The sequence below is a fragment of the Sparus aurata genome, chromosome 7, assembly GCF_900880675.1.
Source record: "Sparus aurata chromosome 7, fSpaAur1.1, whole genome shotgun sequence".
Classification (NCBI taxonomy): Eukaryota; Metazoa; Chordata; class Actinopteri; order Spariformes; family Sparidae; genus Sparus; species Sparus aurata.
The window spans coordinates 10,277,053-10,303,793 of record NC_044193.1 but is presented as its reverse complement, the minus strand read 5'-3'; the positions used below and the strand labels follow the sequence as shown (position 1 = coordinate 10,303,793).

The 26,741-nt window shown below is 39.4% G+C and overlaps 1 protein-coding gene across 9 annotated transcripts in view; it reads right to left on the bottom strand.

Annotated features, from left to right (window-relative positions):
• The window catches only part of camta1a (calmodulin binding transcription activator 1a), a 289,186-nt gene extending 263,518 nt beyond the window's left edge, over positions 1-25,668 (bottom strand). For 8 of the 9 annotated variants that reach the window (XM_030421881.1, XM_030421871.1, XM_030421872.1 and 5 more), the window contains exons 1-3: positions 25,488-25,668; positions 21,643-21,744; positions 11,754-11,857 (exon numbers count right to left, since the gene is read on the bottom strand). In XM_030421881.1, the coding sequence (XP_030277741.1) occupies positions 11,754-11,857; positions 21,643-21,744; positions 25,488-25,512 (231 nt within the window). In that variant the 5' untranslated portion in view covers positions 25,513-25,668. The remainder of the gene's footprint in view (positions 1-11,753; positions 11,858-21,642; positions 21,745-25,487) is intronic. The other variant, XM_030421875.1, reaches the window with a different exon arrangement.
• Between the last annotated feature and the right edge of the window lie 1,073 nt (positions 25,669-26,741).

Here is a 26,741-nt window from a genome sequence, read left to right as displayed (position 1 = left end):
TCAAGCGAGATGGTGTTTCTTCAGATGGATATACTCCATCAGAGCTATCTGAGGGGTTTTAGTGTGCTTAAAATGTACATCCAATCTGGAGTGCAACCGCAGGGCATGGTTAAATATTAGGGACATCATATGGTGTACAATGTATTGAAAAATGATATTTGAGATGAATTCAATACAACCCATTTTAACTGTGTGATTAAAGCAGTATGAAGAACAACACATGTTCTGTGTTTTCTACAAGTATTGTGTTTTTTGTTAAAAGTTCTAATAAACATTGTGATGCATGATTTTGGACTTTTGTTGATATCTGATTTGCTGATATTTTCCAATCAATTTAAGCTGATTGCCGATGTCGATAAGAATGTATGCACTTATTTTTGCCCACCTAACTGCAGATAATATCAAGTCCTTCCTGAAGTAAATTAACATTTATTATGTCTACGCTTATCCTGATGGCCCACTGGCAGATACATCAAAATGTACACATTCACTGGACATAATAAGGAAAATTCTCAGTGAAAAATGCATTATCTTATCAGCCTGGTATATCATCCTAAATGTTAATTTTGAGCTGATGCTGGTGTTTAATTTTAAAGCCTGTATTGGCTGATACAGATGACATGATGATATTATCGTGCATCCCTAAATAAACAGAGTCTCAAGTCACTGTGAACTTTTTGTGTGTTAAACCAAGACCATTATTTTTTTTTTAAGTGCTGCCAAGGCCTAAACATAATCAAAAGAACATTTTAAAAAAACATTTTCTTTTCATGAAAAAAAAGGCATTTCTTTAACTGACATATTTTTGTTTTCTGTTCTTGTAGTATTCTGTCGCTGCTGTGACAAACAAATTTCCCTGTCTGCGGGACATTAAAGGATTTCTGATTCTGATTCTGATATTTGCTTTTCCAAATTAGTTATCTTTAAATGGAATTTCTAGTAAACTTGGATCGTGATAGTGAATTCTGACTGAAAAGGTGTACTTCAACTGCAACATTTGAATTTCAATATGCATAACCTAATTTTCAGATGAAACATTTGATTTCAATTTTGTTTTATTGAAAAATAAAAATTATATCTGTTAAATCAGTGGTTTAATGTGGCTGTAACAATTCAAACACAAATTCAGTTACAAATAAAGCAGCACTCAAATGGCTCCTGTGGTGCAGATCAAATCACAAGCCTTCACAAGCTTTCCTGTACTTATTTCAAAGTGTATGTCTTGGTTTTTTGTTTGCTTAAAGTGTATACAGCCAAAATATTACACCAGTAGATGATGACAAATATTAGGTCTAATGATCTGTTTCCTCAGATGTTCAAGCCCAGTTTGTGGCAAAGAGAAGAGTCATCACTTCAATACTTTTGTACATATTAAAAAAAAAAAATGTTTGATGGTAAAATAATGGATGATTTATGACTTATTCTTTTTATTCAACGCTGCAGTCTATGGTGCCTGAAAAATGAGGTGGAAGAGCTGGTTTCTAGCCAATGAGAATACAGTTTGTTGTGTTTTAAAACAAAAAGCTGGACCCAACACAAGGGTAATTTAATTGTATGACAATTAAATGACTGGATTGATCACTGTCAATTGTCCTGACAGTATGTACAATTAGAGCAAACACCGGATCCAGTCATAAACATGTGCAACACACAGTTACACATGAATATTTAATGTGATTATTTACAAAGACATGCTAGAATTAAACTGTAATTCCACCAATTTTACACATTAAGGTGCTTTTACAAGTCTTGAGACGTACTGACGCATAAAAAAGTGAAAAAAGTAGTATAAAGACTTTTGTGGCTCCATAGGAAGCTGAATGTAATCTGATATATTGCCTTCAGTGATGTCAGTCAGTGGCTGCATTTGCATTGTGGGTTATGTAGGTGTTTAGACTCATTATGAGACAGTTTCAAAACTATCAAAATCGAGACAGCAGAGCCAGAGATATCGCATTTTTATTCCACAGATTCACCTCAGTTTTCAAAGTCTGGCACCTACATTACCCGCAATACAACTTAGACACTGAGTGACATCGCCGGAGGCAGTTTATCAGACTACTTGCAGCTTCCTCTGGAGCACAAAAGGCTTTATACTTCTTTTTTCACAAATGCAGTAGTACTCCCAAAGACCTGTAAACACACTTTAATGTGTAAAATTGGTGGAGTTACCCTTTAAAGGTGCTACCATCGACCCAGTAAGAAGACCTCTTTTAGCAAAGCGGCTTTTTCTGCACTGGCAGCATAAAATGTGAAGAGATGTTTGACTGATAGGGAGGTACAAAGCTCCTAGTACAGAAAAAATAACCACAGAAGAGGGAAGGCTGGAGTGGAGTCGATGTCATCTATTATTTCACTCATCAGGTTTTATGAAGGGATTAAAGCAGGTGGTTGGCCTAAACAATTAGAAGATTACCTCTTAGTACAGGTTTGGAAATGTGGATGTAGACTGATCAGTAGATCAGTCAGGGAATATGCTGTGAGCAGTCACTCACCTGTATATTTCTATTCCAAACACACCACAATTCCCACTACACTTTGTGATCTATTGTGTCTATGTCTGTCATTAAACATTATTTATATGGTTGCCTTCTGCTGCAGGGGCATAAAACTTTATTTTCTTCAAAGGTAACACAACCCGAGATACACAGCAGAACAACAAACTCAATGTTTTTTAAGATACGTCAACCTGAAAAACCTTGACTGTACAAGCGGTGGTCCCAAAGCATTAAGCGCACTCACTGAGCATTATAGCACCGGTCATGAACAATACATTATCTGAAGCAATATGCGTAATTCAGAAAAGAGTCATTTTAAAGCTTACCAGTAGCAGCAGCGGCCTTCTTGTAAGCTGCAATCTCCTGACACCCTTCTGACAGAATGTTAAACCACGTTTTTTTGTATTCCACAGGGTACAACCGACAAGAGCGAAGCTGGCATTAATTTTGTTTGCAATCTCTTTCCATGCATCTTTTTTGTCTACTCTTGTCAATGTGGTACTCAATTTCCCTTTCATTATATGTGTTCTCTGATGTATCTCCTCTGTGAGCAGCAGATTTTCCTCAGAGCTCCAATTTGGTTGTCTTTTTGTTTCCATTTTGACCAATTTCCTTATAATTTGTTCTCAATTTAAATGGTTAGAAGCTGCTTGTTGTTAATTTCATATCTGTTAATTGCTGCTGGAGATAGAAAAATCACACAAATTATAGTCTATTTATAAAACAGGCTTTTTCTAATTATATCATGTTATCTGAGAATTTTCAGGAACTTTATGTTTAGGAACACTAAGTTATCAGTGCAACAGACGGTGCTTAAACAGCTCTCCAACATCCTAAAGAGAAGGAGGGATATTTTTCTAGATTCGAAAAAGTTTATATACATGGGTGCTACTGAATCACCCTCTCACATTAGTGAAAGTCAAAGAACACTCTTCCCCCCAAGGGACAACCTCTCCATGTGGTAAAAAGAGTTCAGACATAAAACTGAGACACACAGTGCCATCAGTGGAAAAAAAACATACCATCCTGTATACAATAATTAAATAAAAAATGCAAAATGCATTTTAAAAAACCTAGGAGGCTACTTAGATCATAAATCAGATTCAATCTCACTCATGGCTGGCAGAACACACGTATTCACTCCCACGATCATCTACTGGATATGGAACAATATAACAGTTTATTGAAGCATATACACACACACACACACACACACACACACACACATCTAATGCAGATCTCATTTTCCTTTATCTAGTAAATAAAGTTAAACTCCATTACAAAATGGTTCCACACAGAAAAATCCTGACCCAGCAGTTCAGAGAAAAAGGGTAGAAATCTTTCCGTCTATACCTGAACGGCTTTGCAGCTCAGTGAACACATGAGGGAAAAGGGAAAGAGACAGAAGATAAGACTAAAGGAGGGAAACCAGAGGAAGAGAGAGCGGGAAAGAAATCGAAGACACAAGCTGGGTTCAATTTAGAGGCTTCCCACAGGAGGTGGAGTGACCTGTATCTGCTACAATAGAGGTCATGCAATTTTTAGTGGATACCCCTGTCTTCAGAGGATACTGAGGACCCCTGCCTTGATGTGCACATCCATGGGAAAAAAGCAAAGGGTCCCCATAGCTTGCAGGACCCCCTCAATGACCTGACTGGTGGGTTCCTATTACACCTGCCTCACTACACCGAAGCCTCGCAATTGACACTTCACAGTAAGCCACAACACTAGCAATCAGCAAAGCTATCAAGCTCACAGGAAGTTACTATGAAGTCAGCCATCCAAAGAAACTCTACCAATTCCGTATCTCCCTGTCTTCTACTCTCAGCAGCAAAATGATGAAAAAAAGGCACCATGAAATATATTTAGTAAACTGTAATTGAGTGGAAAATACAGTGAGATGAAAGTATGATCACTCCACACAGACTCAACTCATAAATTAGCCTGGGTGTTCCTATTAAAAACACTTTGAAAAGGAGTAGTGAAAAGTTGTCACTGCAACACTGTGGCTGAATAACTGTGCTTGCTGAGAAGCCTAAATAAATTGTGCCGGCATTTTGCCATCGAAACCTCAACTGAGTGGTTCAATGAAGAGCTGATATAAATAAAATGTGAACCTTGGTTGAAAAAAGATCCCCACAGGATGCCAGGCACCTAATCATTGACATATTTTCAGTACCTGGACTGAAAAAAAGGTTGTGTGGAGAATATTGAAAAGAAAAGCAACAACAAACAAACAGATGGATGGACAAACATGACCTTTAATTTTCGCTGATTGCCCCAGAGAAGCTAATGAACGTTTCTGTAAACATTTGCAACCGGTGGAAGTCATTTTAATTACTCTCCACTGAGAAAGCCATGCATGGCGAGGAGCTGAAATGAAGATAAACATTTAATCAAGCGTGACCTTGTGTTCGATTAGGTGAATTCTCCAGACGCTGACCCCCATAAAAACAAAACGGACAGTTCATGTTTGGCAGACAAAATGACAGAATTGTATCAAAACAGGCAAAAAAAGACTACTACTGCAACTCCTAATTCGACCAGGGCTTGCCAAATATCTCTAAGACACGTCATTCTAATCCGCAGGAGAAAGCTTTTATCCAACCAGTGTTTTAACGAGGTCAGGACGTCAAATCTTAGGCCAGCACTACTCACTACACAAACTCTAATTTATTTTGTTTGTAAAGGCTGCACTGGTGTTGAAAACAGTGCTTGGGATTAATTCAGACATACTCACTATAACTTCAGGTCTGTCTATTTAATAAAACGCACACCAAATGAACGAGGCTGCAGTGGATTTCCCGCTGTGTTTTGTATTGGAGGCACGCTGCCTGAAATAAAAAGCTTCAGCTATTGCCAGGAAGATTTTTTATATTTTCGTGAAATAAAAAGTTGGCTAAGATCAAGGAAACAGCAGAAAAGGCCATGTAGTAACTACATTAATAACATATTAAGTTGCATCACGATCCGTCTAATTCATCACACCATTGTACATTTGAGCACTTTGCTGTGTAGCTTCACGTTCTTTTTGAACACGCATCATCAATGCATGTAGTCAGTAGCCACCTCATCTAACCAAGGTCCTGTGCAAAACTCTGTTGCAGGTCACTACTGGAGAAGACACGGCTGATTTTTGCTTTGGACAGTAACCAGGCCACTAACAGCTAACGCTGTATTCACGACAGTACTGTCAACAGTAATACCACAGGGAAACAATAGGAGGTAGGAATTAAAAAAGTTGTCTGTTTCCGAATTTTTTTTTAGTATGGAGTAGTATGTGACACCTTATTAGGGGTTGAACAATGAACATGCATAAAAGCTCAACAAACCCAAAAGTGAATCTTTGTTTTGGTTGCAAACCTTTCACATTTCTTACACACAAAGTAAGAACACTACTTTTTTATTTTTATTTTAGAGACCATAGCAGGACTGCAGCTGGATGATTGTGGCAGATAGTGATAGCATGGTGAACTGGAATCTTATTAATAGCCAGGAATGCCCTTTCATTGGGAAAGATCTCCATTACACACACTTGAGATGAAGAGCCATTGTTGTGTTATCCTTTCATACTTTAAATTAAAATATTTTACTCGAAAAAGAAACATTAAAAGAGTCATTTTAAAAAAGAACAGATGAATGAATAAAAAAAAAAATTCATTTCCCCACCGTTATTGTATTCAATGGAGTGTACTGCTGTGTAAAATCATAAAGGCAGGATCCAAGATACCACGGTGGCATGGAGCGGGTTAACACAAATTATGTTTCAGTCAGAGATAAGGAGTGAATGATTACACCACACTGCATCCAATTGTGTCTGTCATTATAACGCCTATCTTATAGTGTTACAGGCAGTCTCTCAGGTTTATCCGATCTTGCCTTTAATTTCATTTGTTGTGGATTTTGATCGCTGTTTCCCCTGCCTATTATGCCTGCTGCCCGGTAAGTCCACTACGTGTTTCTACCGGTGCTCCTGCTCTGTCCTGAGCGGCGGCATATTGCATGTAGGTGCCATGCTGTGCTGCTGCTAGCGGTGGCGTGAGGCAGAGAGGATTATTCCTGACGACAGGGGCATTAAATGTGTAGCAGGCCGGTGGAGGCCTGAGCTGATGCTCTCTTGTCTGTTTTGGTTCAGCACCAGTTCAGAAGCAGTCCCTCCTAAGCTGAGTGGGAGCTCACAGTACTCAGAGCGTTGTGCCGTTCATTAAAGGCTGAGGGTGTCACACCAGCTTAGACCCAGTGTCCTCCCTCAACCAAGGCTTCATGCTGTACTCCTCTGCCTCTGCTTTTTTAAGACTGAGTGACTTGGAATGTAGTCACAAAATTTCTGTTTGTCATTGCTTTATAATGTCACACATTTGAGCCACTGGTTAAAAGTCAGCGAGGTTCATGTCTACAAGGAGGCTACAATGTGCCGTCAAATCCAGCGGAGAAAATACTGCTCGCTCTTGTCCTCAGGACCCCAGCAGTAAATCCTAAATGCAGTCATTCAAACTCTGTGTCCATAGGAGCTGCTACAGATGTACGTGGTTAAGGGGCAAACTCACACTGAATAGCAGAAAAGTCTTGCCTAAACAAAATCTGCTCCTTTCTTTGACTGGTGGTTTCCCAATGGATGATACACTTGCTTAGAATCCTATAATAGTACATTGCCTGAATAGGAGCTCTGAAGTGAGCCAAAGTGCAAGAAGTCCATCTTGAAAATTGCACTGGTAAAATTGCAATTCTCCAGCACATCTCAAGTCCTGCAACGTCCACGCCAGCGTAACCAAACATCAGGTTGACTGTTTGATCTTGAAAGGGATATAAGGCTAGAGCTGCTCCTACGTGAGATGTCCTTCTTTAAAAAGATTCTAATCTCGACCGAAATGTCTAGCAAAATAGAGGTCATCGTGCCAGAGCACCCAGCAGACAATAACGCTTCGCTGCAGACCTGAGAGGAATTCTGTGAGGATTTGTTCTTATGTGTCTCACCTGGTAGACTCTGGAACATCAATGGCTAAAGGAGAAGCGGGGAAAACAAGGTAAATAAATAGACTTCCCATTAGTATTTATATGTTGCTGTACAAACTATGAAGTGGGCCATCATCTTGTCTCATTTTATTAGATGAAAAATTGCAAAGAAATCAGTGATTATTTCCACAAAATACATTCGAATCACGATCTCCTTTTGTTCTTTGTTACAATAACACCTTGTTTTTTTCTCTGTAAATTCTCTAGCACTGCCAGATGCTTCTCTCCCATTGATTATTTGAAGGCTGATAGCATATCCGTACCTTGCACGCTGCTCATTATTCAATGACGTGAGTACCATTCAACCTTCTAAACTCCCGTTCCCTCCCTTGAATTTTGATTCGATTGGTTTATCTAATTTTCCAGCAAATGCTTGAAATGTATTCTTGCACACCTCCACTCATGAAACTACACAGTGGAATCATGAGGAGGAGATAGAAATGAATAGTTCTGCATTAGCTTCACTTCACATCACTAGCAACAACCCCCCACGCACATACGCACACTTATTCTCCTTCCAGATTAAAGTTTCCAATCCAGCAAGATGTATCCTCAATCGTTTCCACCAAAAGTGAAATTAAGTGTGCACCTCTTCATTAATGAAACCGAAATGGAATTATCACAGATGTGAACAAAGTGCAAACAATGTACAAGAGTAAAAAAGTGGGCGTAAGGGGAAAGAAACAATAGACAGACACTTCATAAATGTGCCTTCATGCAGTGTGTGCAAAGTTCAAATAGTTCTGCAGTCATGCGAGGGATTCAAAGAACATCTGTACACAAAGAAGAGTGATAAGCATGATAAACGGGTTAGGTGATTCATTATAAAGCCAGGAAAATATTATTTTAAAATGTATGACAGCTGTTTTATAGGTGTGCTCTCAAAAACAGTGTGAGTTGACATTGAAGAAGAGTCATCAAATCGACATACCTAACTTGCATTTTTGGTTTGTTAGCAAGCTAAAGTCCACAAAGGTTAGTATTACTATGGAGCAATTTTTAATACTTAAATACAACAAATATGGGGTTAGGTTAATAATAACCATAATAACCTAAAGCTATTATCAATAAAAGTCATAACAATCACTAAATGATGAATTCCCTGGCAACGTTATACTGGGTTATGTCATATTTTACATTACATATTGTGATAATATGAGGGAAAAGTAGTAACTTCTCACATCTGAGAAGCTGGAACTACTAAATATTTTTGCTTGAGAATAAACTAAACTATTAATTATGGAAATGGTAGCAGATTAACAAATAGACTGATCAACTAACGCATTAATCATTGAATCACTGCAGCTCTGAATATCTCATATACTAATATAGTCTCCTGCCAGACTACTGAGATTCCTTAAACATAGAAAGTGGGAAATTAGTGCATTAAGCATGCTGAGCTGGTGCCAGAAATATGCACAGAATTGATGAGGTGTCACTTTCACTAAGAGTCACACAAATGCACCGACAAGAGCCACTCTGATCCCTCCCTTCCTGCCTGTCTGCCACCAATGAGGCACAAACACTGATTTGCATGGTCTGCACAAAAACGAAACGTCCTTGATTTTAGGAAAGGTTGCCTTGCTCTCTTCGACCCTGGAAAGCACTATTGGCATGCACGCCACAACATCACTGGAACTGTCTTTCTTTCTCATTTTTTTGTAATATCCCTCCAGCCAAACACCCACAATCTGCAACCCAGTAACACAATGTCAATGGTGCTTTTCCTGAAACGTGTCTCTTATGATTAAATTTGGTAATAAACGACAAGACATGCTAACAACTGCAGCCGACAGCATTTATCCCCACCAAATGCTTAGACTTACATTTTGAGATCAATTTCAAAGCCATGTTAATTAATTTAGACTGCTAGCAGCACAATGCAGGTCAGACAGGGCAAACAAGTTACAACATCAGCCAATTAGAAACACGCAAGCATTATGCATTTTTTTCATAACTAGAGCAGAGCAAAAATATGACAGATGGAGACCTCGACAGACTGCAAGTGATGTACAGTACAAGAAACTATGTTGGTATTAATCACAACTGTAATTTTGTCGACTTCTATAGATCAATGTCTTTACCACATATAAATAATTCCCTTCATCCATTTTCTAAAATAAACTACGCAACGTCAGTGTGTAATAATATCTAACTGTACATCAGTGACAGATTACCTTTTTGAACATCCTGTTCCTTAGAAACAAGCGTGTCTGGTGCCTTATCATCTGGTTGTTTTTCAGTCAATTAACTTTCATCTCCGCAGATGACTATATTTATATGGTCACAATGTGTTAATCAAAGCATGGATGGTTGATTTTTGCACATTGGTTTTCAGATTTGTCATGGTGTGTGTTTAGGTCTAATTACTACCAGCTAATCTCAGAAGAGAAAAGGGAAAAAAAAGTTTTTCATCTATCAATAGCGGATATGAAAGTGATAAATCCATCAACCTGTCCCCTGAGAAAAACAGCAGGTTGGCAAATGCATTTAGAGGCAAATGAAGCAATATACAGTTACTCCTTGTGAGGAAAATACAGTTTAGCATATTTAAGACTTGTGTATGTGTTGGTGCACTAAATGAAAATAATGCAAGAGCGAATAAATTACTATGTGCTTATATTTTATGAAGATTTTAATAAATGGAAGCTCTTTCCAAAAATTGTTGTTTTTGTTTTAAGATGTATTTTTTTTCACGTAATAATGACAAAACAAAATACCAAATTAAATGATGTGTGTCTACCACATGCTTGCATTAGATTGTTTATGCAGAAATAGGGCCGGAAGATATTACCTTAAAATTATATTTACAGATTACATATCTTCATAATTTGATACCTCCTTATAAGCACTTCAAAAATGCTCGGACTGGGCAACAAAATCAAATATCATGACATCTTTTGACCAAATACCTCAAAATCGATATTATGACAATATTTATAATTATAAATACAGGAGATAATGACTAAGTGGGTAAAGGCAAGTGTTAGAACATGTAGAAAAGTCTGTTAAGTTCAGAAAATGACTTTACTGCAATGCCATCTTTAAAGTCAGGTAAAGACAATAAATATCACAATAAAAAGATACAAAAATGTACGCTGATATTTCATCTCATATCACATTATCAACTATATATACTTGCATCATTGATATATTTTCCAGGCCTTGGGAGCAGTAACTAATTCTGCAGTTCACTCTTCAATACACTTATGCTTGTAAATCCTCAAACACCAAAACAAGGCAAAATTTCTTAAATGATTAAGGGCTAAACAATAATTTAACAAGCCTGGCCTTTCGCAAAACGCAAAAGGAAAACCACTGCGATAGGCTTCTGTGGCATCCTCTTACAAAAGCAAAGTGTTTCTGGATTTGATTTTCAAGTAAAGAAATGTAAAGTGGAATGTTATCTTCCCTGATGTGATGCAAATATGAAATGCGAGACACCTTGAGCTTTCACAGCAGCAATGTTAAACACTGTTTTCGTTTACGTCGAGAGCCTCTCACAATGCTTGCTAAATACAGCAGCGGTGGAGATTTTTGAAAAACACTTAACATGCAACTGACATTAACCTTTGATTCATGCCACACAGGGTTTTGTTTGGAGAATGAGGATTTAGAAATCGACAGTAATAATTACTATAAGATGAGGTAGATATTTTAAAACTGTCTCAGTTATTTTTTTCGTTATTTTGTGTTCTATGCTTATATTCAACCTAAAAAACATACCACATCACGATTATAGGTCAGGCTATCCATGGTAAGCCCAGTGGCAATGAATTGTGTATGTTAGGGAAAAAATTGTGATGCAGCTGAAAACAAGAAAGGAAGCTTTGGTTCAATATTTACACAATCAATTTTAGGCTCGGAGCTTCAGTCCTAAGAAATGTTTGCACTTTAAACCTCAGAAATAAAAAATACAATGAAAAATCTACAAAATAACTTTTACCAATAAAATAATGCCAAAGTTAAAACAATCGTGTTGATTTTTTTTTTTCAATTGTTGTAATCTGAGGAGGGAACACCAGGAAATTTAATCTAATATATCTAAATTATTAAATATGTCACATGGTAACAGGTTCATGTGACATAATGAAACATGTAAACTATGCAAGCACTTAAGAGACAGTTTGAAGATAGTTTACATCACTTACAGACCTGTCTGAAAAAAGAAAATTGTGTCTTATGGATGGGTAAAAAGATGGACTGTGTAGAACGTGGTGTGATAAGGAGCGATGGCTTTACCTCATTAGTGTTCCACCGGTGTCTCTCCTTTGGCAGCGAGGTGCATTTTGGTAGACATTCAAGCAGCTTCTTGGGCAGGTATATTTTCAAATGTCCATGTTCATCTACAACACGAGCAAGACAAAACAGAATATTTAGCACAGGCTTCATTCCTCACTGACTTGCTTGTCTGCCTCTTTATCAGTCTATCAGTCATTCTGCAGTAGCACGTCGACTGTAAAATAACAATCCCCGGCTGAATTAGGAAATTAATCTAAGAATAGAGGATTGCATACATTTTATTTTGCGCTCAGCTAAATTATTTTACTGTGAAATGCATTCCATCAGGGGAGTTCAACGCAAATTTTTCACTGTCAACTTGTAAAGGCTGTGTCTATTCATTATTTAGACACAATAAACACCCTTGAGTGATTTTATAGTGTACGGGGATTTAGTATGGGAATCTATGTGCTGCATGCCAGAATGTGGTATATTATTCAGGGAAATAATTACAATTACAAGGCCTCGATGCTTACATCATAATGTATGTCCTTCAATCTAGAATTTACATTTCGCAAACCAGTTCGCAAGCATTATAAAACAGTGAGGTTTAAAGGCGCCCTCATGCATGAACGCATTCAAATGTTCATCTCATTCTATTGCTTTCTTTCTGCTCAAATATGCAGATGGCTTAAGTGTGAACAAATTATGTTTGTTTAGGGAGACAAAAGACATGTTGAATTTATACTATCATGAAAAATCCTATTATAGTCTCGGGTGCTTTTTTTATCAGAACATGAGATGCAGGCTTATGTGGCAATAATTTCAATAATTTACATACAAAATGGGGATATTTTAAGGAAGGATCTTTTCATTAATGAGTTAAAATGAAACACTGCAGTGATTGTCAATCATAGTGAAATAGCAGAGGAAGCCTCTTAAAGTTGGAGACAGCACTAGGTGAAATAGCAGGTGCATCGGCATCAAAAAACCCTGAGTAGAAAAGGTTTATGGTTCATTACAAAGGGCAAATAGAGACTTAAGTAAGACTGTCATTGAAGAAACACTTGCCTGTGTATCATCCACAAAACAGCAACCAAGCCAACAACAACCAGCTTGGTTTATTCCTCACAAACAGAGAGAATCTAATATTTTGCATATACCACACCTCTCGTGCATTTACACACTATACCACTGCAAATACTGGATGTAAAGTTGGTTAATCCAAGCAAAATCTGAATGTAGTTTTCAGTTTTCATGTGTGTGGATGTAAATAAATTCACTACAGGTAAATCAAAATACCATACCATCATCTGCAATTCAATTTAGCTTGAAAATACAGCTAAAAAACAACATTACTTCACATTTATATAACTGTAGGTTGGGATACTAGGACAAGTACAGTGAAAGACAGGGAGAAGCCTGAGTATGAGTGCTGACTATGTATCCCTAGGGTAGCTGATATCAGTGGTTGACTGGGAGAAAAGAGAAAAAGTTCAACCAAAGCAAAATACCACTTTAAAGCCAATACAAATAAGCCAGTAGTGCACTTGATTATGGGAATATAAGAAGAGTGTGTGCAGCTTGCTGTACATCACAGTTGGAACAGAGTGCTGCTGCTCAGAAATGGAAAATTCAATGGGATGAATGCAGTACGTCCACAGAGAAAGAGCTGGCTTGGAGCCTCTGAATGTAATAAGTAAGTCGGAACATCATCACTCCCAGAGGAACAGACGAGTAGATCTGTAGTATTTCCATCTGTACCTATAATTTTGCATGTACACTCTGTTTTATATGCACAGGTAACTGTAATCATTCGCTTCGCCCAATTAAGAATCACATACAGCATCTGCTCCCAGGTACCAGCAGAGCGGTTTCACTGTCAGACCTAAAAAACATGCTGCAACTGAATGATCAGAGAGGTACCAAAGAACAAAAGAAGTTCTTTTTTATGTGCAGACAGTTTCTTGTACGGCATCAACTTAAAAGAAGCAAGGAGCAGCAGTCTAGCTTTAATGCAGTTCCACATATTTGTTATCTTTCACTAAAAGGGTCAAGACGAGCAAGGGCCTCAATATCGAAGCCCACTCACGTATAGGAAATCACGCCGGATCCACACTCAGGCAAAGCACAGGTCAGTACAAAGTCTTGGCCATCTCCCATCTTACAAAATGTGCTCAGAAGATTTGCTCTTTGCAACTGACCGACAGCAATAGAAGCACATACATAAGGCGAGTCAGTTTCTGCACAGATTATTCAGGATTCAATGCTGCCCCCTGGCACAGCCTCCTATGACACCATTGAGACAGAGCTGAATTGGAATATGTCTCAAGTATGTTGAGGATTTTCTCCCAGAGAGAGTCGAGATAGAAATCTACCGCGGGGGGATATGTCTGCTCAAGATGCAAGCAGGCTAATATCGGTGTGATCAGAATATATAAGAATCTTGACAAATGCAATACAATCCCTCAGTTGGTTTTAATCCTTTCACAACCTTATAATCACACCGGTCATTGCCAAGACGTTTTTGGGCAAAGCATTGTTGACTCTACAAGTCCTCAACTATGCAAAACACATCTCAGCTCAGCATCTGAAACATGTATGTTATTCTGAAATGCCAGTATTGTATTTGTCAGCTAACAACCCCCTAAGCAACAGAGCAACCTGTGTAAACACTGCAGGACTAACAAGATGTTAACTGGGTTTCTCTTAATCCCTTAACCTTACATGGACGCCTCTGAAATCAGGTTACAGCTGAAACTAGGGACTGATTACTAATGTGCCTGCCAACACTCTGAATGGAAAAATACACAACTCTGTTATGAAGACATTCTCATAAAAGCCCAATATATTTAGTTATTTTTGCAGCACACAGTTGTGACATAGAGGGTACAGTTCTATTGGAAACATTTTTTATAATTTATGATAAACTTGTATCTATATATATACACCTCCATAAAACAAAAAAATACATTTTCTAGTATCCCTGCCCACTTTATCCAATCAGGACGGAGAACTCTGCTCATGAGCGCGCAGAGAGCAGGACCCTCCTGTGTGTTGCTATATCTGCCGCTGGCAGTTCATGTGGTGACATGAAGACAGTAGCTTACAGTAGCTTTAAGTATAAGTTTGTATTTTCTTATATTTTGCAAAGAAGAAGTTCTCACCTGTTTTATCATTTGATAAGCTAACATTAGCAATTCATGAGCTTTTAGTTTAGGGATGACAGTAACAATGATGCTTTGGGGGAGGGAACAGGAACTATAATAACGGCATGAGAACTTTAAACAAGTAGAGCACTGGTTTTTAGCATATCTTTGTTGAATTTTGGCATTTTGGCACCATTTAAATGTAACAATCCACCATCCCTGGATTAAGTTGATACTGAAGAAAACCTGTGATATGCAATAAAAAGTAATACTCTCAGGCTAAATCCTGCCATGCGGATTTTGTCTTATTGCAAGGTAAATCTATTGTCAAATAACTAACAATATTATGTTATAACTAACTGAGTTAGGACTTGTAGAAGGAGTACAAGGATTGATGCTAAAAACAGAAATCTGGGAGGCAATGAAATACCTTAATAGCCTTCTTGAGGTGTGAGCCACATCAACAGCTGACTGTGCTGATAGGCATACCAAATTAACGGGTCAATCTAACATAACTGTGTTCCCTTCATTTTCAGAAAACAACATGCTCCTGTTCCTTTCACTTCAGGCATGTGTTGCCTTACATCTTTCCCTCAACGCCCCGCAACATGCCTCGCAAGTTGAAAACCCCCTGTTACAAATCGAATTTACAGATTAGATTGTTTTTTTTAAAATTATAGTCATGCGGTGCAGTCAAAACTAAAATGGCCACACTGTGAAACGTTCTTGTCAAGCCAAGTGAGTCACCTGACCTCAATCCAAGTGAGCATGTGTTTCACTTACTGAAGACCAGACTGAAGGCAAAAAGGCCCCAAAACAAGCAAGAAATGAATATGGCTGTCGCACAGGCCTGGCAGAGCATCACCAGGGAACACGCCAAGTGTGTGGTGATTTTCAGACTGTCCCTCAGTGCAAAGGATTTGGAACCAGATATTTAATTTACTGACAGTGTACGTCTACGGATCCAAGCCATGAAATGTGTATTAAGATATCTGCATTTTAGGATTAAACTATGTTGTTTTCCAATATCCAAATTAAGGCGACTATTCACACATGCCATGCACTCAGTGTTGCACTTAGGTTAATTTTTGCTTTGACATCTTTATTTATTCAAGACGTGCTGGTGTGGGTGTTTATATCCACTGCTAAATTAACACTAAACTATGAAGAAGAAAACAGTAAAGATGACAGACCAGGAAGCTGTCCAGCCTGTCTTATACAAATGGTTCATATACAGTAGAGGCCTGTAGCACGTTAACATCACATTATACAGTGAGCCATGGTGTTCAAGGTTTTATCTATCTCAGATATGGATGACTATATTTCTTTGAAAAACAGGCCAACTGTTGTCTTGTTTCAAACAGTGTTCTGTGCTTTGTGCTGTTAAAACACTAAATCATGTGTTTTAGATGTTATTTTTTAGATGTGCGGTGTCTAACTTGAGAGGGGCCCCTTTTTTAAATACCGGAACGTTTCTTACGAGACCCTCAAAGCACACAAAGGTGAACTCAACATAACTGTTGCTGAGTGCTGAGGTTTCTTTTCAACAGCGTTACACTCTCATAACTCTAAACCATTTCCTTCTTTCAGCTGCTATTTATCTCCACTAATAACATTTCAGCTGCTCTATGTCTACTGCTCCTTCCACAGATGTGAAGGAGGAGCTGTGAGCATTGCAACAAAGGATTCAGTACGTATTAAAGATCTGTCCAAGGTGGCAAGGCTATCCCCACGAGTGAGTAGCCTGAATGCCAGGTTTGGAATAGGTTTAGAGTATAGAAAAGCTCTTTCTAGTGAAAGCCTCTGATTTTATCAGTTCATAAACAACAAATTACCTACAAAAACTTGGCTTTGAAAATGTAAATGTAGCTTTTTTTTCTCAACCAGAGGCTCATCAAAGCCTGAGAGGAACTGCACTTCTTAGCATTTCCTGTGGAGTCCCCGGCAAGGTTTAATATTTATTTTGGAGTCTAAACAGCAGCTTTAATGACTGCTTGTACATTAGCCAAGAAAGGGATACACAGAAAACTACTATTTGGTTGTAAAACACTAAAGTGCAAGACAGGCTGATACCAGAGCTTGTTACGTGAGAGGATGTGCTGAGCTGAGCTGGCATGCTGGAGCCAATTACATTCTAGGTCTTGATGAGCGAGCTCACATACAAAAGGCTAAACAGGGAGAGGAGCTCTGTTCGACACAGAGGCTACAGGTCTGCGGCTTTCATGTTGCCATCACTAACTGTCCGTGTGCGAACAGAGGCAGCCTGTGCATGCCCCTTCATAATTCACATCACCCTCTGTCGAACGGGTATAAAGATATATATTTCTGTGTGCTGATGTTTGGATTATCACTGATCCTGGCTGCTAAGCAAACACTTGGGCCAAATTTAAGGGTATCTGTCATGCTAGCTTGCTCCAGCCCCACCCTAGAGACGAGAGCGAGGGTCATGAGACTGGAAAGGCTGACAAAAACAAATCTTTAATCAATATCTGAGCCCTGAACGCAAAACCCTCTCTCTTCCGTCTCTGTCTCAGAGCGCTCTGGGAGTGACAGTTTTTCTTTTTAATCTGTGCCCACATTGTGGAGAAATTGCAAGCTAATGTTTTGGCTATAGATCATTCAACAAATCACTGCTGGCGGTGCATATCCAAAGTAACAGTTTGAATGCAAGCATTTTCCACAACAGTTCAGTGGCTAATATGGCTTAAGGAGGCGAGGACCAGTGTAACAGTATTTGCTCTTTTGGAGCAACACCTGAAACACGAGGGAGTTGAATTACAGAAGAACAAACAGTCTTGTGGATAAACATTTGGCTCTCATCTCTGTCCAGTAAGAAGTGCTGTGAAACTGAATTAGGCCCATGGCAATGTCTGTTATCGTTAGGTTGGATGACAGCCATCCACTGGGCTGGACCGAAAATGCCACTAAGAGTTCAGCTCCAAAATTAGCGCAGTTAGCCAAAAGAGCTTAGCTCAGACATATTTCATCAGTGGGGGTGAGAAGTTCCAAAAGAAAAAAAACACAGTCCTTTATCTGCTGTACATAAACAAATGCCAAGCAACAAGTTATTAATAGTAGTGAATGTTATAATACGGACAAGCAAAAAAATTGAACACCAAACCTGTCAAAAGTCTCTCCTAATGATGGCGACAAGTCCATCACGTCTAAATCATGAATTAATTGCCTGTTTTGCATATTTCCCAGTTTGATGACTATATTTTAAAAAGAGATTTATGAGCCGAGGTTGATACCGATATTGAGGAGTAAAACAATTCTGGTCAAATATAAACACATTTTGCAATGATCCCTCAAATGTGGCTATTAATAAAGATGTGCATGTATAGTAGCACATACTGGACAACATATAAGCGGATAAGGATATATCTGTAACAGGCCAATATCGGCCAATAATATCAACCAACCAACATATTGGTGGTTCTATTTTAAATAAGGGGACCTCAGTTTATTTGACAACATCAATTGTTTTAAAATATAAAATAAGCCTTGTTGTTTCACCTTGTGATGTACCCTCATTTGTCACACCTCTGCAACTAACAATGGTGTTTGTTCCAAAAGCTGACTTTTTAAGAAGCAACAGACGTTTTGATCACTTAATCCCTGTATTATATGGACAGAATAACACTCATACACTTATGCAGTCACAGTGAGAGGAACAGAAACAGTATAACATCACTTATTATTTAAATCATCTCTAGCAGGGGATTTGGAAGAAACAGTTTCTACAGCATGCAGCTTCCTTGAAAGGGATGTGAGAATATGGTCTGTGATATGCAGGAAGATGATGAGAAATGTAACAAGTATGTGGAGTAGTTGGAGTGTTTGGGATGTGACGTGCACTAGTTAAGTAAAAATGACGAAAGATCTTCAGACCCAATGCAAAAGTGCAGTGGCAGGCTAGCGTGGTGAAAGCAATTACAAGATGTTGGCAGATGAAGAAAAAAAATCCAGACACAAGAAAGAATGTGAAGCAGCGTTGAACTCAGACAGCCAACACACAGTGGTCAACTGATGACATGCTGTCAATTAAAAGCAATCAGTCTGCTTGTGAGGCGTGAAAGAAGAAGGAGTAAAGGTGAAGAGGGGGTTGAACCAGCAGGAGTCTACTGCGATGGTATTTACAATAATTAATTATTGCCCCTGTTGTCTTCACATTAGGACACTTTCCTGTGAATCAGTTAAGCCCCTAAACTGTCATTTGCAGACAAAATCACAACTTCAAGGTACATTTAATGTCAATGAAAGCTGTCGTATATGATCAACTTAAAAGCAATACAAAAAAATATATTTTTTCCTGTGAAAGATATTACATTTTGTCATTTGTCTCTTTTACATAATAGTCTGAAATCACTATTTCCAAGATGATTGCTCACAAAACACCTCGGATTTTACATTGTATCTACGAGGAAGACAGGTGGTGCTTGGCCACTCGTGAACAGAGCACTTGATGGGACTTAAGTCTAAAGCCTACAGCTTGTGGGAGATCCTGAGCTGAGCTTTACTACAACACACAGGGCAATATAAGCAGTGTCAAATTTCCCTGGCAGTAATAACAATGATTGGCCCATAGTCCAGGGGCTGGTCTCCCCACAGCCTGATGGCTCTTGGTGGGGACATGGAGAGGAGTACGTAGACTTAAAATAGCCATGTGTTAGTGTAGGACAGGGAAACCAATTATCTTTATCATTTGGCCTATAGCCTGTTCGATAACACTCTTACATACGGTGAAATTACTAACCGCCCACAAGCAGAAAGAAGACTTACTGAACTTCACTGTAGCGTTGCTATGTTACAACAAAAATACAATAAAGTGTGCGTTACCAGGCTTCTAGCAATAGGATGAGTATTTGACCTGCAACGCACACAACAGCTGTTGTAAAAGACGCAAAAGGTTGTTTTTTTTTCCTCTTAGTGGAAGAAAAATATGCGTCTGAATGCCAGTAAGAGATTTAAATTACACTAAACCTCACTGGACATCATTTTGCAGGTGTGGTATGACCACTCACCATATGCAGGGTGGCAAAATTCACTGTTTACATTCCCTTAATGGCTATACCCTGGATGCACTATGACTCCATGTTGTTATAACATTATGGTGTAATTTTGTATAATAAGGGAAGACTGTCAAAAAGTCAAACAGCCGAAAAAAAAAGGCTAGGCCTATTACTGGAAGTTCAACAAACATGCACACACGGTTAACTGCCTGCAACAAACTGAAAATGACTCTTTATGTGTTCTCAGCCCTCACCAAGCTCAACCATCCATAAAAATCCCATCTCAAGGAGAGCAGAGGTGAGGTCTCTCTCCCTCTCTCACTCCCTCTCTCCGGCTCTCTTTCACTTTCTCCCTTCTGCTTACACATGCACACAAACAAAGCCCTTCTTTCTGTGTCATAACTACTCCCACAATTACTCAGACGATTACTCAGATCAATGGTTTACCTGCCTGTTTGAGTTGCTGTATTCTGCTAGAGTGTCCTGGCGGCGAGGCAGAAAAAAACCTCCAGGGCTGAACGCATTAAACAGGGTGTGTGACACGGGTACAGGATACTGTAATACCACGCAATAACATGGGGGGAAATAGCAAGACTGGCAAAACGTATTGTCAGACACAGCTGTCACACATGAGGGGGTAAAGCAGAAGTCTATCAACAATGTCGCTGTTACAGTCTGCGTTCTTGTTTCATTGATCTGCACAAGCAGTCCCCTGTCATTAAATCTCTCAAAACACTCTCTTTCAAGAAATACCAAAAAGATTTGGTGCAGCAGAGCTCTCACAGTGACAGGATTCGAGAGAGGAGTCTAACAAGGGGTTGTGGGTGATTTCAGACTCTATATTTTGACAATACATGAGCACACTTAATTATCCAGTCCCCAGTCTAGATCAACAGAGTCTTCCAGCAGTGAAGAGACTGGTGTATTTATTAACAATGAAGGGGCTCCTTTCTGCTGAGAAACAATCTGCTTCACAGAGGACAGTTTCTTCAATGGGCAAAGACAGAGGCTAAAATTCAGACACGTTTTCTAAAGAGGAATGAAGGGAAAATCACCAACGAGTAAAATCAAGACTTTGGCCTATATTTCTCACTGATTTGTTTTGGCTGTGACAGAAAATAGCACTTGTACACAGACTTGTAAATGCACTGAAGCAATTCCCACAGAAGCTGGTTTTTACAAGTCATAAAAACCTCAGCTATGATGTTGTGCTGTCTTTGTTCTTTGCCCCTCGTCTACGGTTCTCATAGAGCACGCATATAAGGTTAAACCATCTGATGGAACACATATCAAAGGATGGATTTGTTTTAAGCATTGCGTAAATATTTTTGTCAGAGTTTTTTAAAGTCATGCCGTTAACTTTAGTTGATTTTTTCCTCCCTGTCAAAAGCAGGTTTGAGAACAAGCGGAGAAAAGGCAAGTACAGGGCCATTATTGATGGCTCAAACTGTAAGCTTTCTCTCTGAGGGTCTGCTCAGGTTCTGATCCCCTGGCCTCAACCTGAAACAATCACTCTTAGTTAACGACAACACTTCAGCTATTGACAGCGTGATCCCGTAAAGCAGACACTTCAATCAACAAAGCAGCCCGAGGAGGTGTTGTGTTGGAGGAGAATAAAAAAAGGAGGAAGGGGGCATGGGGGAACGGATGAAATCAAGAAGTAAATAAATGAATCAATGAATGAATAATAGATTGGGCCAGCTAGTGGCCTCTTGGAGCAGCAATGCAGTATTAATAACTGACTCTTACTGTTCGTCTCTGTGTCATCACTGATACTCTTAGGTGGACCATGGCCAGCATAACACACTGCTGATCTGTACATTCGATCCGGATTACGAACTTTCTTCAGTCCTTCAGGAGGCAAAGAGAAAAGTAGAGAAAAATCGAGGAAAAGAAGCATTCTCCCAGCCTGTGATAGCTGAGCAAACTCCCCATGCAAGCAATATTCACAGAAGCTAGACAGTATATTGAAATACATTTAAAACACACAAAAGCTGTTGGTCAACATACGATGCTAACAATTATAATAAAAGAAATAGCAATGAATGTGTCTACTTTCATTTAAAACAGTGAAGTTCTCCATTGACTGAATATTTTTATACCTATAAGAAAAACTGACAGGGTCACAGCAGCTCTGGCCTGGTTTGATGAGGGTCAATAACTCTCCCTATTGTATCAGTGGTAAACTGGATGAATCAATACAATCAATCAGTGGAGGCCGTGCAAAGCAGTCAGTAAAGGTCTATTACAGGCAGGCGATAGGAATGATACGTCTCAGCAACCACAGACCGGACCTGGGTTCCATCCATCCACACCTCACTGATTCAATTAAAATGCTGGTGGGGAAAAAAAAAATGTAGCGCCTGATTCAACACAAAACTGGGGAGAGCAAGTCGTCCGACATCGCGGGAGGTTAAATTCATCCTTCTTTACAAAACAGCGGAGAAATATTTATACCATTGCTGCACAAGCACTTTTGTAAGTTAATGGCTGACTGCGTGCTTACTTGATGTTTTGCCGCCGCCTCACCCTGAACTTTGAGTGAAATGATAACATCATGAAACTTTTTAAACTGCACCAGCTTGAAAATAAAAGAGAAATATTACTTCCTGCACAGCTGAGGCCGCAGGCCTAATTCACTACATTTTATAAAGCAGCCTTTGTTGACTGTTTCTGTTGTCACTAAAGTTCAAACTGCATTGGATTTACGTTGTTTATTCAACACACCTGTGTGAGTTTAATGCGTCAGTAAACTATTCCCTTTTATCGGTATCCTTGCATTTATCTAATGTTTGAATTAATGTTGTGCTCGGTCCACAAAAATTCTCCACAGTAAGCATCAAGATTTAGCTTTAACACAGTGTTTCCTTTTCTGGTGTTAGCACTGCAGCTTGTGTTTACAAAAGTGCTTATTTAAATTCTCAAATTTGGCTCCTGTACAGCAATATTCTGTATGACTATCTGCTCTAGTAGCTTCACAGGACTATTGGCGATACTTTTATCCAGCGCAGTCTCGGTGTTAGACACATCAAGCCTGTCTTTTCAGTGCCCTCCAGGCCTTGTACTTAAAGTAACGGACCCACGGAGCTTTTTATGGGTGTGAAGGGAAAAAAATACCCCCAAGGGCTCTGACAATCAGTTAGGCTGGAGAGAAATACCCCAGGATGTAAACATTACACCACTGAGTGAGACTGGGTCATGGCCCCTGGGTTTAACACAAGATGTAACCCTCAGTTGTTACGGGCCATCATAAGAGCTGCCAAACAGCTAAGAGAGATCAGCACTGCCCGCATACCACAAGGACAAAAGGTTAAGGAAACACTGTTCTGCTCTCTCAGTGGCTACCTAACACCCAGGGACATGTCATGTAAAAACCGTAATACTGATGTATTTTTTTTTAAAACGTATGTTCTGTATAAACAAAAAAGCGTATAGTAAGAAAAACTGGATGCAGGGGTAAAGATTCAGCATGACAGCTCTTTGAGTGAGGTTTGCATGAAACGACATCACATTCACATGAAGGTGTGAAGCTGTCCCTCTCTCTCTATGCTCCCCCAGCTCCTCCTCCTCCTCCTCCTCCTTTTTTTTCACTGACCGGCCTCACAGGAACACTGAAAATAACTTAACCTGCTCAGCAATGGGACTTTCAAGTCAGGGTTTTCAGTGAGAGCGCCCTGTGTCGGAGAGAGGCATCGAGATTAACAACTGGAGACTATTTGTTAAGTTCAGCTATGTAGATGAATACATTAGGTCTACACACCACAGTGAAGTCATTACTATCATAAAACCAGATGTCTTCATTTTTTGTCATAGCCACAGACGGATCCCTCGTATAGTAAAGTGTGCTTGTGTAGCTCAATACCACCCCCTGGTGGGACTCTGTTTGGTGGTTGGCACACTGACATCCAAACAACTGAATTCCCAGTCTTTTATCATTTCCCCTCACATGGACAGAGGCAATTTGTTTACACTCATTTGAAAACATTAAAGTAATTCTACATCAAGAGGAATTCCTGTTTGAGGTTACTGACGACAAACTCTGACAGAGTCTATTCAATTTCCCCAAGCCTGCGTCAATATACGCGTATGAAGGGCTTAGAAAAAGCTGGACCTAATGATTTATGTAGAAATCCTTTCTCTCTTTTTTTTTTTACCTATTTCTCTCTCACAAACACAAATTATGCGGCCAATTTCAAAGTCGAGTACGACTCTTTTTGCTCCACCCTGAAGGTCAGTATGAATCAATAAATATAAAAATACCATAAGTTTAGAGGAAGAAGGCAAGAACGTGCTGTATTAATGAGCTATCATTCAGCTCAGTTCAGCTCATCCAAAAATAAAGAAAACAAAAGTTAAACATTTAAAATTGTGAAGTGACTAACAAACACTATAACACAAACGCATCTAAGTTGCTTCGTGTTTTTATTATCTGAGAAGAGATTATAAAAACACAACTTTGCCCAGTCTGGGTCTAGTTTCATCTCTATGGCGTCCTTATTTTCAATATATGCAACGTTTAATTACTCACCCAAAACATCCATGGGCCCATCTGAATGAGAACAGATCTCGTATGCATATGTTTAGCAATAAAGTCGCCCACTAAACAGGGAATAAGTAAGTCTAATGCGTTTCATTTTAAGTTAGTGAGCCGCGAGAAATAAGATGAAGGGGTGTTGGTGGTGGTGGGGGGGGGGAACCTCATCATTTTGTCCAATGTGTAAAGTAGTTTAATGGGCAGGCTGCTTGGAAATCCTACTCTCTCCATCCTCCCTGTTTGCTCTGGTGTGATGGCATTTCATTTTCAAGTGCGATACAGGGCACGAGAGAGTCGAACGGGGCATTACAACGCTTTTGACGCCCCGTAGTCTCAAAAAGCGAACACATACGAAGTGCTCAGGCTTTGTAATTATCATTTCTTAAAACATATGTTGGTTTATTTAGAAGAAGAAACAAAAATACATTACTTCCAAAACACTATTCGCTTATCCTCGCGCTTCGAGTGGAGAAGAGGGGGGGGAGTGAACGGGAAGAAAGAAAAAAAAACAAGACTAATACATTTTTTAAAGCAGATAATTATCAATTCAGAAACAAGCTGCGAATAGCGACGGCGGAAGAGAGACGTGCTGACCGATAAACTAACACAACCACGCCGCTTCTTCTTTTTTTTTTTTTTTTTTTTTTTTTTAAAGCTGTGCAATAAGGGAAGAAGTTAGTCGATGCCAATGACATGTTGTCATTAACTTAGCCTTGTTGTTAACAACTTGAATCGCCCGTCGTCTGACACGAATCCTGGGGCGAAAATAAACGGCGAACGCGGCACTTTAACCACGCGGGCTGTTTGTCCCCGTGGCGTGCGTTAAATGTGGGCTACGATGGGAATAGTAGCTGGCTAAGAATGCAAGCTAATATTAGCTGGCTAGGTGATGTCTCCACGTTTTAGCTGCCTCTTTCGGAGGAAAATATCGGAGCCGCTCTCCGCCGGAAAATTTCTCCACTCGTCCGCACGCGTGTCTCGTCCCCGCGCAAGAGTTACAGCTGTTCTACAAGCACACCGCGGTCAAACTAGTAAATTAATCCCATTATATTTCTCTTACCTTCCGGCTTGTTTTCGGCAGCCATTTCCCCTTCACGCGCAACATCCTCCTCCTCCTCACGACCGTGGGTACCACGCGCGTGCACGGCGAGGACAGCACGAGGAGGGACTGGAGGAGCAAGCGGCGAGCCGGTCCGGCCGAGGCGAACTTACCATTGGCTGTGAGGCGGTGACTGACAGAAGAGGCTCTGGGATGAAAAACACATCCCCCCCCCCCCCACACACACACACACACCCACCCACCCCCTCCCTCACCTTGACACCACCAGTAGCCGTGTTGTGTTTTTCTGTTGTCTTTTTTTCTTTTTGCTTTGTATTACAGTTCATTTAAAACAGCTGCATCTTGAGAATTATGCTTTTGTGGTGACGCGTTATATGATTTATATTAGGAAAAACCTACATATTCTATCCAAATTTTACACTAATTGGATGGTGAATATGAAATGTTATTCTTTTGAGATAATAATAATTTAAAAAGTAATTCATGATCTTAAAAGTGCAGTACGAGAGCATATTGACAGATGTTTTTGTATGCCTAAACAAACTAAACAAACATTTTTGTTTCGAATAATCAAACTGATCTTAAAGGTGCACTATGTAATTTTTTATTTTTTGGGGGGGGGGGGGGGGGGGGGGGGGGGGGGGGGGGGGGGGGGGGGGGGGGAATCTTCATTGATTGATTTATGTTTGTTTGTTTTGTGTCTACACAAACTAAATAAACAAATTCTCTTTGTTTTGAGTAAACAAGCTGACCTTAAATGGCATTATGTAGTTCTGGAGAAAAAGGAAATCTAACTCAGAATTCAAACTCAGTAATGTATCTGTGTCTGTTCTGTAACTGAGTGAACAAGCTGTTCTCAGTGGAGAAAAAGCTCCCAAGGACACTCCATGTAGCTAGAAAGGTGGCACGATCCGCCAAATAAAAATTGTGTTGTCCTTTAAGCTCAGTTTAATTATTTAGTTTGCATAGGCACAAAACAAAATCAGCCAATGAAGATCTTTGTCTTCTGATTAAAATTACTTCCCAAAAACTACATTGTGAACTTTTGAAGGACTACATCCTGTTTTACTTTGTTTATATTCGGCAGACCCTGCCACCTTTCTAGCTTCAAGGAGTGTTCTGGGGAGCTTGTTTTCCCCTCTGAGAACAGCTTGTTTATTCAGTTAAAAAAATAAATCTATTACCTCATTTATTTTCTGAATATTAAAATACTGGGTTTGAATCTCTTCTCCTCCTGATATGACTTAAATTCTT